Source organism: Alligator mississippiensis, chromosome 3 (assembly GCF_030867095.1).
Source record: "Alligator mississippiensis isolate rAllMis1 chromosome 3, rAllMis1, whole genome shotgun sequence".
Taxonomy (NCBI): Eukaryota; Metazoa; Chordata; order Crocodylia; family Alligatoridae; genus Alligator; species Alligator mississippiensis.
In genome coordinates, this window is record NC_081826.1 from 225,369,826 (window position 1) to 225,382,145 (window position 12,320).

Genomic DNA, 12,320 nt, shown 5'->3' on the forward strand with positions numbered 1-12,320 from the left:
GCATTGCTGTGCACTAAAAATCTCTGCCACAGGATAGTACTTGTATTTATAAGTACTAGCTGGTGATAGTGTTTATTAGTTTACTGTGGCCTAATAGGGTTGCACAAGTAGAAGATGAAATGTTTACTGAGGAGCTAATTAGGTAGCTCTGCAGTAAACATCTCATGTAGAGGTGTCCACTAAGAATCACCTTAGGGCAGGGGCAGGCAAAGTCCAGTCTGCGGGGGGATCTGACCACCAGGGGACACCATTTCCCAGCAACTCCTGCCTGCTGTGCAGGCCGGGAGCGCTCCAGGCCCATCTTTGCGCACGCGGGCTGTGGCCAGCAGCCCGGGCATGCGGGGTCGGAGAGGACCGGGGGCGAGCTAGAATTAGGCACGGACGCGTAGTGGTTGATTTAAAGATTGTTTACTTACACCAAAGATGGTCGTGGTGTAGGCTGGACAATTTTCCAGGCACAGCTCCACTTAAATCCTCGTTTGAGGATTACGACAAGTTCGCTCTCTTGCACGGAGTTATTGAAGCTCCGTGGGTCCGTTTTTTTTTTCTCGCAGGAAGGGATACGTCTAGGAATCTATCAGCGACGGGGAGAGGCCAGAGGCTGGTCAGGCCCCTGTTGCCTTTTAAGAAATGCGTTGGGTCCGTAAGGATCTGCAGCGCTTAGAGATCTTCACACAGCGTGAAGTCTCCTCCTCCTGGTGTTAGTGGAGTCCTCCAACTTGGGCGGAAACCACTCAAGCTCTTTATATGGCTAGCAAGCCAATCGCTAGCCGCCACGTGTACATAATTTAATGTGAACCAATAATGTGGCTCTAATTTGAATACAAATGGCGGGAACTCTTTGCACCGAGCATTTCTTAGATGCAAAAAGAAATGCACCATGCAAAGAAAGCTACAAATTGGCGGGAATTCTCCGTTGCACTGGGGTTCTCTTCTGCAGCAGAAAACTCCACCATGCAAAGAAGCTGCAATTTAGCAGAAAAATAATTTAGCAGTGCCAAAACACACACAAACAAAAAATCACAACTTTGGGTTGTGACACCTGCCTGGCTGGGGCCAGTTTCCTTGGAGATCCCAGCAGCAGCCATGCTATCATGATAGTGTGGGACCAGGGTTTCTGTGGAGACTGGCCCCAGCAGCGCTGGCAGGGCATGCAGCAGAAGGGGGACCTGCTCTGGGGCCAGGCTGGGATCTTGTGGTGGTGATAGCGTGGTCCGGAGTCAGGGCAGAGTCACGACCCCCCTGTGATTGCCATATATACAGTGATGGTTGTTCTACCACCACCACCGCCTATGGTGGTAATGCTTACCCCACTGCCCTCTGAGCCCCTCAACCACACAAATCCCAGCACCCACCCATATTGCAAGAGGTGTAGCAGCAGGTGCAGCACATGGTAAGTTAGCCATTGAGGGGGTGTGCCTTGGCATGTGTTAACATGTTAATATTTTGGGGTAACTTGAGTCTTTCTTATAATTGCCTTCCAGAAAACCCATGCACAGTGGAGGCATCCTCCCAGACTCCTCCCCTGGGCTATGCTGCATCCTGAGTGATTGTCAGCAATCACTTGGAGTCAAGGATGACATCTGTCAGGTTTGATGGGTCCTCAGGTGACTGAGGAGTCTGATTCTAGATATAGACATTCTTCAGCAATGGAGGCATGTTGTTGTGCAAGGGAGTGGGATTTGCAGCCCCAGATTGGTCTCATTCTCCTTCCTCTGCCACCGCTGTTCCGCCTCAGTATCAACTCATTGGGCCTCGAAGTGGTGTGTGCCTTGGTGGACCAGGCGATGCCACACCGAATGGTCAGCAGCTTGCTCCTCCCAGCCATTGGTGTCAATCTCTGCTTGAGGGTGACCTTGAGTGTGTCTTTGTACCGTTTCCTTTGAGCGTTGACCAACGGAGAGCTGGGAAAAGAGAATCTGGTGAGGGAGGTGGTTCTCAGACATCTGGATGCAGCGGCCCATCCATCAGAGCTGATTTCTCAAGAGCAAGGCTTCGATGCTGGTGGACGCCGCTTCACGGAGGACGCTCGCACTGGTCCGGTGGTCCTCCCATTTGATCCCCAGGATTTAATGCAAGCACTGCTGGTGAAAGCTCTTGAGGGTCTTAATGTGGTGTCAGCAGATGGTCCAGGTTTCACTGCAGTAGAGGGTGGCCAGCACGACAGCCTTGTAAACCAGGACCTTCATTGACTTTCGAAGGTCTCTATTTTTGAAGACATGTTGTTGCAGCTTGAAGAAGGCGGAATTGGCGCAGATGACCCAGAGCTGGACTTCTTCATCGATGGTAGCCCGTTGAGAGATGTGGCTGCCAAGATAGAAGATGATAGATAATAGAAATAGAAAATAATAGGGTAAAGAATAGTAGAAATAGAAGATACCATGGTCCGGCTGGCCCCATCCAGTTGGGGAAAAGTTTATTTATGTTGGCTGTTTTTTATTTTTATTTTTTTAAGCAAAAACCAAAAAATAGTATGTTTTATAGTTGCATATTATATAAATAAAGGTTTATAGTATATAAATAAAGGTTTGTAGTAAGTAAAGGTTTTAATTTATAAAGTTCCTTCTGGATGTGGGGCTCCATGAGGGCAGCTATAGCTTCAGGGAGCAGGGGTATGTTTAGGGAATTAGGGGATTACTGGTTTGCCAGCACCCCTTGCTGCAAGTAAGTACCAAAGAGATCAGCAGGGTGGATTATTATGTGGCTCCCCCTGCTGTAATTTACTGTGATTTGCACACTGAGTTTAATTCGATTTAAAGGCTGTCATCTGTAAACAAAGATGTAGCAAATCATTTCGGTTTTAATAAACCTATTTAATTTAGTGAGGATTAAAGAATGTCACATGTACAAGTGCCCCTAGGCACTAACCACTGAAATAATCTTGTTCCTACAGCAGTTGCAGCAGTGATATGAATACTTTTGTATCATTGTAAACAGTAAAATGTGGATGTAAAGTGTGCCAGATTGATATCAACAGTGCCAAACAGCTCTTCTATGGATAGCACATACTGGTTTTCAGTACTATTTCTGCTACAATAGCTGCCATTTCAAGAGCTCAACTTTGTTAAAGCTCAGCTTTGTTAAAGCCCCCTGGCCCGCACAAATACATTAGCAGACACCATTTTCAGAACCTCTGGACGAGATCTAGGTTTTTGTCAGAACTGCACACAACACAAGTCTGGAGAGTTCAGTATGTCACAGAGCTAATTTTTTTATTCCTCCAGTCTGCTGTATCCAGAGCTCATCCTTGGCATAATAGAGAACAGCATTAGATTTTTCGGAAATGCTAAGCATTCATCGCCCCTCTTAACTCGAATGGAAGATAGAAATACTTGGTACGTCTAAAAATCAGACACAATATACTACGCTGCATACCCAAAAATCAGTGGCCATTTCTGAAAATGTTAATCACACTATCCTCTAATTGGCAAAGTCCCTTCTCTCCCAAACCAAAATCCCCCAGCATTAAAAATGAATGAATATTAAATGTGAAACTCTCTCTTTCTCCTGATGAATGCAATAGCACCTACTGTGCATGTTAAATAAACTGAGGGGTAGTAAATGAGACACGTTATCAGGTATGTACCTTTAGTTAGATATTTGGCCTTCAGTGATAACAAAGCCCTTACTAAGGATAAACTCTCAGGCAAATCAACACTTTGTATAGGGCTTGTAACACAAGACTAAACTAAGAGGTGAGTAAGTATGTTAGGATTTAGTTTTATGTGATTAACTTGTTGTAGTTAATGAAAAACCTGAAGATACAATCTTAGATAGAAAGAATTTTAACCGAGCTCCTTTGACTCATCAAACTAGTATTCTGTAGTGGAAGTAGATTCAGCAGTTTGTGACTTGTATGTAATGACCACTTTACAGTGCAGATGCTGGGAATACTGAGAGGCTAGGCTTTGTCCAACCCAGATGCCAGAAATACCTATTCTGAGATTACTCTGGTACCTCTGACAAAGTGCAATAAGAAATGATGCAAAGGATTCTGGGCCATATGTGGGGAATGTTTTTTACAAATATCATATATGGATTTTCCATAATGAAGTGAGCCAACACAACTGAATTATAGATAGCTTTACTCAAGAGTATCATTCAGATATTGGAGCAAAACTGCTTATTGAAGACTGATGTTTTGAGTAGGTCACTGCCTAAACAGCTAAATTGCTAAATCCAGTAAAAGAAAGCTTAATATATGGCTTATAACTGCAAACAGTTGAAGCAAAAGCAAATACAAGCAAGTACTATCTGGAGGAACTTGTCTATACCAGAGTAGTGCAGCATGAAGACAAAGAAAACTTGGAAATATTTTGGTGGAAAGAATAAATGTATTTTTTCAGGGCATTGCAGGTAGCAATCTGTGAGAACAATCCTCCTTAATTTTCACTGATGACTATTTTCAGGTTTTGAAACATTTCCCACTACTAGTTAATTTCTATTCAGGGCTGGCTACATAGAAATCACTAACACAAAGAAATCAAATGTAATTGCAGTCATAAAAACAAAAAGGAAAAATACAGCAGGAAAGTGCTCTTAAAAACATCAATTAGGCAATAAAATATCTTCAGCACAGGCCATTTGGGAATGCTTTTGTGTGCTGCAGCTGGGAAAAGCACCAGTTTATGAAGTCTTTTTAGCTAGCAAAACCACTATTTGAATAGATAATTTCTGTTTGGCAGAAAATGTAGTTGACAGCTCAAGTTTAATTGGAATGTGAGTAAAAGAAAAAACCAACAAGATCTTGGGAGTTCTTGAAAATGCACTGAAAAACTAAAAACTTTTTATTTTATATTTGCACTATAATGAAGGATGTACTTTGGCCTTCCTGCATCAAAGAATCGGTAGGAAAATCTAAATTTAAAAAATGAATAGGGTACAAGTCAACAGCTAACATCTCTCCACTTTTTGAAGCATTAGTTAGATAGATATCTTTGCCTCTACATCCCCTGCAAAACCAAGAGACAGAACCAAATTAGTTGCACGTATTGTTTTCCCCAACTAACTTAAGCCGCAAACTTTACAGAAGGGGATGAAGTTGTACAGGGTGGGTGGGGCAGGGGGAGGTGGTAACTGTACTGTAATCTCTGACAAGCACCACTCGCTCTTTCTGTATTTCAGCATTCTCTATACAGCAACCTTGTAACTCAGCTACAGCCCTGGTCAAACTCCTCTAGCTGTACATTCACCAGGGACCTGTATTTAGATCTCAACAGATGTTTAACTTGTTTAGTCTGGCCACTGCTATTGGCTTCTAGCCTTTAGAAACACTCTTGAGGTACAGATGTGCCATCCAGCTTGCTTTTCTGGGACCTGGGACTTTGTAGCCTAACCACCTTGAACCTGAGATTAATGTTGGCTCCCCCACGCATCCAGTAGCTTAAGCGCAATCCTCCTAGAGCTCCAAGCTTGTAGTCGCTCTAATTTGCATTTACCCTTTCATGGGGCACAACAGTGGAAGCTAACAGATAGTCTTTTCATGGGGTTTTTAATGCAGTCACAACCTACTTTAGATGGAACAAGGGATACTGCACAGATCTAATATCAAATAAACCCTGAACTCAAAACTTCTCTCTGTCCTCATCACTGATAAATGTTCTTCAGGATTTGAGTAGCTGTCCTTTCAGGGGTCCGGACTCCATGCCTAGGTCAGATTTCTCCTCCAAACCACAGAACCTTCCTTTTGGGTTCACTGACGGAGCTGACACGGGCCCCACACTGACGTGAATACCAGTCTATACGAGCGTATGAAATTCACTGCTAACATGTAAGCCTGTGGCAAGCTGGAGTTGCTGCTGCAACATTTGATCATCCTTTATTAAACTGTGGTACTTTTTACTGAGTGCTGGAGCCACCAGATAAACTGGGTAGACCGGCAACCTTGCTGGGAAAGGGATGCAGGGCTGGCTGGGATCTCCTGGCCCATCTAGTCCAGCCTCCTGCATTTGCAGGCAACTGTTTGTCCGAAACAGGTTCTGAACCAGACTAGGGGGAGCCTTTTAACTGATGTCACCGAGCAGTGGAGCAGGCCCAGGAAGGGCTGGTTGTAGCTGGGTGGGCACCAGGACGGCAGGGTCTTGTCTCAGGACCAGCAGCTCAGACAGGAACTGCAGCCCCTGAGGGACGTGAACCCCCCCCCCCGCAGCAGGACGCATCGCGGGGTATCACGCTGCCATCGCAGAAGGTTGCCCGGGCCAGGTGGGACCCCGCAGGCACCGCTCAGCCTTCGGCCCGGGCCGCCCAGGCGCAGCGCGAAGCTTCGCAAGCACCAACGCGCACGCGCACACACTGCCGCCTGTGCACCGCCACTAACATGCTGGGGGCGTGGTCCCCCTGGCTCCGCCCCTAGGCCACACTTGAGACGAAAGGGGCGGGGCCAAGGAACACCTCCTTCCTAAGCCCCGCCCCCAGGCCCGAGCCGGGGGAAGGGAAAGGGGAGGGAGGAGCGGGGCAGACCTTGAACCGCTGCTCGGCTTCAAGATGGCGGCCCTGGCAACGGCTGTGGCAGCGGCGGCGTCCGGCCACCAACAGGTAAAGGCCGCGCTAACTCCTGGGTCGCGGTGCGGGCTTCGTCGCCCCCGCTTCTTCTCCCGCTCCAAGCATGAACCCCGGACTACGCTGGTCCCGAGCCGGCGGGGGCGGGGCAGCCCTACCGCGTCCCGCAGGGGAAAGGCGCTGGATGTGCTTCCGTGGGGGAGGGGGCGTGGCCCGGGTAGGGGGCGTGGCCCAAAGCCCCCGGCCCCGCTCCGAAGCAGCGTTGCTGGGTCTTAAATATGAAACGATCGTATTAGAAGCTTAAAATGCTCTACAGTATTTGCTGAAAAATGATCGTACACTGAAAAATATGCAAACAAGCGTGCAAATAAGTAAGCAAATAAGTCTTCTTATATCCCAGACTGGCCCCACATGCTGCATGTAGCCCATGAAGGCTCCAGCCCTGTGCCACGTATAACCTGTTCCAGACCAGTCTCATATGCCACATGCTGCAGGGCATGGGGTCAGGCTGGGGCGTGCACTGCATGTGGCGCACATGCCAGATCGTCTTGGCGCTGCATCTGGCTTGCATAGCCAGTCTTTGGGCCAGATGCAGACTGCCTTGGATTCAGTGTATAGGGCCGATCTAGTAAAAGCAAGCTGTGCATGCGGTGTGCCGCCCCCTGGCCTGGCCCTGTGTGTTTTGTGCCTGGCACACCCCAGATCAGCCCTATGTGCTGTGTGCATTGTTCATTTCGGCTCTAGCCTGCACGCAATGAACAGTGTATGCAGTATGGGTTGTGTGTGCTACATGTAGTGCGTAGCAGGGCCAGCGTATGCCACAGGCAGTGCATGGGGCAGGTCTGAGACCCACAGGCAGCACTCCGAGCTGGATTATGTGGCTCCATGAGCCAACCATATCTTTGACACCCTTAACCTAAAAGATATATAAAGTAACAATGAAGAAGCTGGCAGGGACGAAAGCTTTCCAATGAAGCAGAGTACACATCTTATTTTTATATTTTTAGGGGACATTTATTTGTCCAAAAGGACAAATACGAAAGAAGAGTGACCCTTAAAGAAGAAAAAAGGGGCTTTGTTAAACCAGGGTAATACTAATCACATACTTACTAGGTACTCTTCAGCTGATAAAGTTAAAATGAATTAAAAACTGGAATGTCCTGCCTCTGTTGAGTTGATTCTTTTTAGTCACACCTTTAGGTCAGTGGCGAGTGTCTTACAAGTTCTCTGCTTCTTTTCCCCATAGCTTTCCAGCAGAGAGAACTTGTGCTGTTTTCTTGGGTTAACAAGGCCTTAATCATTTTGGTTGTAGCTACTGCATGTTGAAGACAAATGTCTTGTTTATCTATGCTAAGAAGTTCTTGATTATTAGTGTTTTTGCCTATAGAAAAGCTGACGCTTACTAAACTTGCTGTGTGGTGGTGTTAGGTGGATATAATCTGAGGAGGGAAATATTTACTCAGCACTGATTGAATCAAGTGAGTATAGATGGGAGAGCACAAAGAAATAATGATCGGCAGTGGTCTCAGCATGGCAACTGCCTATATAGCACATGCTTACTATACATGAGTAGGGATTGTAAAATTGTAGGCTAACTCACCAATAGTTAACGGTAATGTTGGAAATATTCAAAGTTGTTTGTAAGTAATTACAACATTTGGAAGGGATATTAAACCTTTGGTCAGGCCACAGTTGGAGTACTGTGTCCACTACTGGGTACCGCACTTCAAAAGGGATGATGTGGCCAGCCTGGAGAGGGTTCAGAGGAGGGCTACCCGCTTGGTGAGAGGGCAGCAGGACAGGCCATACGAGGAGAGACTGAGGAGGCTGAGGGAGGACCTGGTGGCTGCCTACAAACTCATCAGGGGAGATCAACAGCAAATAGGTAGAGCCCTTTTCTCGCCAGCACCACCTGGGGTGACAAGGAACAATGGTAATAAGCTGATGGAGAGTAGGTGTAGGTTAGAGATCAGAAGGCAATATTTTACAGTTAGGGTGGCCAAAATCTGGAACCAACTTCCCAGGGAAGTGGTCCTCGCCCCTACCTTGGGCAAATTCAAGAGGAGGTTGGACGATCACCTGTCTGGGGTCTTGTGAACCCAGCATTCATTCCTGCCTGTGGCAGGGGGTCAGGCTAGATGATCTGTTCAGGTCCCTCCTGACCCTAGCTACTGTGAAACTATGAAACCTTATGCTACAGGTTTTTAACCACTTCCTAATTATTGGAGCTCAGATGAGACCTCTATGGGTAGATATTTTCCTAAGGATGCCTCATGTCAGGTAGTAACACTTTTCTTTGAAGCTTCTGGTTTTGGTCATGGTCAGAGGCAGAATATTGGGTCTGGCAGTATTGCATATCTTGTGGCATGCAGTGATTTGGTATTTTCCTATATTTCTTTAAAAAAAAAACATATTACAGTTTTCAGTTTGTTTTGTTAGTGCAGTATTAAGCCACTATGTGGCCATTTAAAATAATTTGAATTACATTGAAGTTGTACTTTTAAATTGGGTTCATGCCAGGTCTTTTATCTTACTCTATTACCAGTGACACAAATACGTTTTTTAAATGCTAGAATAGTTTAAATAATAAAGAGTGCTGCATTTTGTGTTCTGTACAGAGTGATAGCTGCTTCAGCACTCCAGGTGCTCGTCAACACTTTCCGTTTCAGAACTGGAAGATAAAAGCTGAACAAGTTAAGAAAGTTGAATTCATAAGAACAGCAGAGAAACTGAAAAATCAGTAAGTTAAAAATTGTCTGCATAAATGTATTTTGCATAGTGTTGTTTTGGGTGATAGACTTGTGAGGTGATTTCAGATTAGTTGCTAAAACAGTAAAGGGATGTTGTTATCTCATTATTTTGGGCGGAGGGCTGCTGGATGAGTTTTAGCAAGCTGTGGAGGGCCGCATGGGTAGCCCTACCCCCTGGTCGTCCTCTTGGGACCGGAAGTCCCACCCCTTAACCCCTGACCTTTGCCACTAGAAGTCCCTCCCCTTGTCCCTGGAAGTACTCCTTTTGGAGAGGTGGCCTTGGAACCTGACCCCTCCCACAAGCAAGGACCCAGCCCACCCCATCAGGCCCCAGGCATCAAAAACTGGCCAACCCCCCAACCCATCACTGGTGCCAGCATGACCTGGTCCTGACCCATCCCAGCCCGCACCCCACCTTCCCCTGTGGCACAGCAGAAGCCAGCCCAGGCCCAGGTCCCCTCGCCAGCACAGCACCCTCCAGTGCTGTGGGAATGCTCCTGTCCTGAGCCGCAGGGAGCTCAGCCACGGTTTTCCCTCCTTGGTGCGGCCCAGCCAGCCCATCCCATCCCCTATCAAGCAGTAGCTTCCCCACGTGCTGCTACACTTTCCCTCTACCTGTACCAGCTGGTCCCAAAAGGCAGGAGGCTCCACCGCCACTTCTGCTGGCCAGTGCCAACCCAGCCGGGAGTCCCCAGCAGCACGTGGGAAGCCAGCTGCAGCCACATGCTGCTGTAGATGGGACGGGCCCTTCTGGGTCAGCACTGGCCAGGAAAAGCGGCATGCAGCTGAAGCCAGCTTCCCACTTGCTGCTGGGGATGGGAGGAGCCCGGCTGGGTCAGCACCGGCCAGCAGAAACAGCAGTGAGCACTCACGTGCATGTGTGCGCACATTCTTCCCCCCACCCCCCCGGGTGATCCCAGCAGGTCAGTTGGTGGGGGACAGTAAGGGGTGGGGGCCAGATTGAGGCCCCTGCGGTGAGGGACAGAGTGCAGGAGCAACCCGGTAAGTGGGGCCCTGGCTGGGTGGGTGGTGGGAAGATTCAGCCCGGGTGGGTGGAAAGGGCTCTCACTGCTGTGTGCACCTGGCAGAGGCCTCAAGGGGCACGTGCCGCCCCCTCCCCCCATTAGTGCCCAGCAGAGGCAGATCCCGCTGTGGGCTGGGCTTTGTGCCCCCAGCCCCGCTGCAGCTGGCCCGGGAATAGCCCGACGCCATGTGTGTCCAGCTGCTCCCAGGCCAGCTGCAGCAGAGCTTGGGGTGCAAAACCCAGCCCACAGTGGGAACCACCTCCGTGTTACACAGATCGGGGGGGCACATACCCCCTCCCTCCCCCCCCCGGCCAAACGCAGGGCAGTGTGGTGGGCTGCAGCAGTGGTGAGCTGCAGCAGTGGTGAGTGGGAGAGGGGCACGTGGACCCCAGAAGAGCACAGGGGGTGGCTCTGGGATTGTGCAAGGCAGGGTGGGGCAGACTGCAGCTGCCAGCTGGGGCCAGACTATTCTTGGTGGAGGCTGAGGCTGCATGGCAGCGGTGCTGGGAGCTGGGCTATGGAGGGGTGCAGCCACACAAAAATTCACTGTAGCCCTCCCAACCCCCCTCCCACCACCGCTGCCCAGCCCGACTGCAGTCCCCAGTCTTTGCCGGGAACAGCCTGGCGCCGCCTCCCAGCCCCTCCTCCCTGCCCCAGGGCGTAGGGACCATGTGCCCCAGATCTGCACAGGGGAGGACAGGCTGCTGCTGTGGGCAGTTGCTGGGAGGTGGTGCCGGGCTGTTCCCAGTGGAGGCTAGGAGCTGTGGTTGGGCTGGGCGGCGGGGGTGCTGGGAAGGGAGTTGGGAGGGCTACAGCGAATTTTTGGGTGGCTGCAGACCCCGTAGCCCTGTTCCCAGTGCTGCCGCTGCATGGCCCCAGCCTCTGCTGGGAACAGCCTGGCCCCAGCTGCAGCCTGCCCTGCCCTGCCCTGCTCTGTGCAATTTCAGGGGCACTTCCCACCCCCCACCCCCCAATGCCCTCCTGGGGTGTGCCTTGCCCCTCTCCCCACACCCCCTGATGAGCCGCTGATGGCTCCATCCCACCCTGCCTGTTGGGGGAGTAGTGGGGGGGCAGTAGATTGAGGACCCAGTGGTGAGAGAGGGAGTGGGTCTAGGGCTGGGCCCTCTCCCCTTCCCCCACAGACTTCCTGCTGGGGAGGCATGCCCCCAAATACTTTTTTCTTCACAAAGGAGGGAGGAGATCCTGGAGCCTCTTGCAGTTGATCCTGGGATGCGAGGGTGCTGAGGGAGGAGACTTATATTCCACTTATTGCTCCACTAGATATTTCACTATTTTATATTAAATATTCATCAGAGTGGGAATAATAACCCAGGTCTCCCTTCCTTCCCCTGAAGTGAGGCCCAATGAAAAAATGGTTGTTCCATGCAAAGTAGGACAATTTCAGTGAGCTGGATGGAGAAAACCTGCACCCTAGAATACTCAGTAGCTTTATTCTTTTAGAACAGTGATTCTTAAGCAGACTCCCAGACACCATGGAGTGCTGCCTGATCTTTTGAAGGGTGCCTGAAGATAAAAGTGAAGTGTTAGGAGATAAACTAAGTAGATAAGAGCAGACAGGCTTGTTCAGGCCTGGATGCCAGGCCTCTCTGCAAGGAGGTAAGCACTGTAATCTGTAAATTATCTTTGAAATTGGTTAACACACAATTCACAAAAGCTATGGAGGGGTGCCAGGGGTACAAAAACATTAAGAATCATTGTTCTAGAAGGTGGCAGAGGTACATTCAAGTTAACTTCAGGCAGAGGAAGGATTGTTTGAAACGTGTCTCCAGCATCCTTTGTTAGTGCCCTAACCATTGAGCTATTGTTTAAAAAGGAGCAACACCCCCTTTTCCAACTGTATTTTGTAAGCATAGGCACCTCATTTCAGGAAAGGGTTCATAGCTGTGATTCTTCAGCAAAAGCAGGTGCCTGAGTATCATCTGGGCATTTTCTACTGGCTGATTCAGACAGCTGCTCTCTCAACCATGATCACAGCTGGTGGCTATGGATACCATTCCTACAGTATATTTATGTGGCAGTCACAAAG

General features: G+C 49.1%; 1 protein-coding gene and 1 long non-coding RNA gene across 4 annotated transcripts in view; one reads left to right on the forward strand and one right to left on the reverse strand.

The window, feature by feature from the left end:
- Nucleotides 1-392: 392 nt before the first annotated feature.
- Nucleotides 393-6,548, reverse strand: LOC132249561 (uncharacterized). The gene is made up of 2 exons (XR_009461057.1): nt 6,460-6,548; nt 393-2,307 (listed from the first exon to the last, which is right to left on the reverse strand). It is a non-coding gene; the product is annotated as an uncharacterized LOC132249561 (long non-coding RNA).
- Nucleotides 6,451-12,320, forward strand: part of CCDC112 (coiled-coil domain containing 112) — a 32,936-nt gene continuing 27,066 nt past the window's right edge. For 2 of the 3 annotated variants that reach the window (XR_009461056.1, XM_014600964.3), the window contains exons 1-2: nt 6,451-6,534; nt 9,117-9,238. Coding sequence is in view for 1 of the 3 variants with exons in the window: in XM_014600964.3 (XP_014456450.1) it covers nt 6,484-6,534; nt 9,117-9,238 (173 nt within the window). In the remaining 2 variants the exon portion in view is untranslated. Of the gene's footprint in view, nt 6,535-9,116; nt 9,239-12,320 lie in introns of those variants that run through there. The other variant, XM_059724925.1, reaches the window with a different exon arrangement.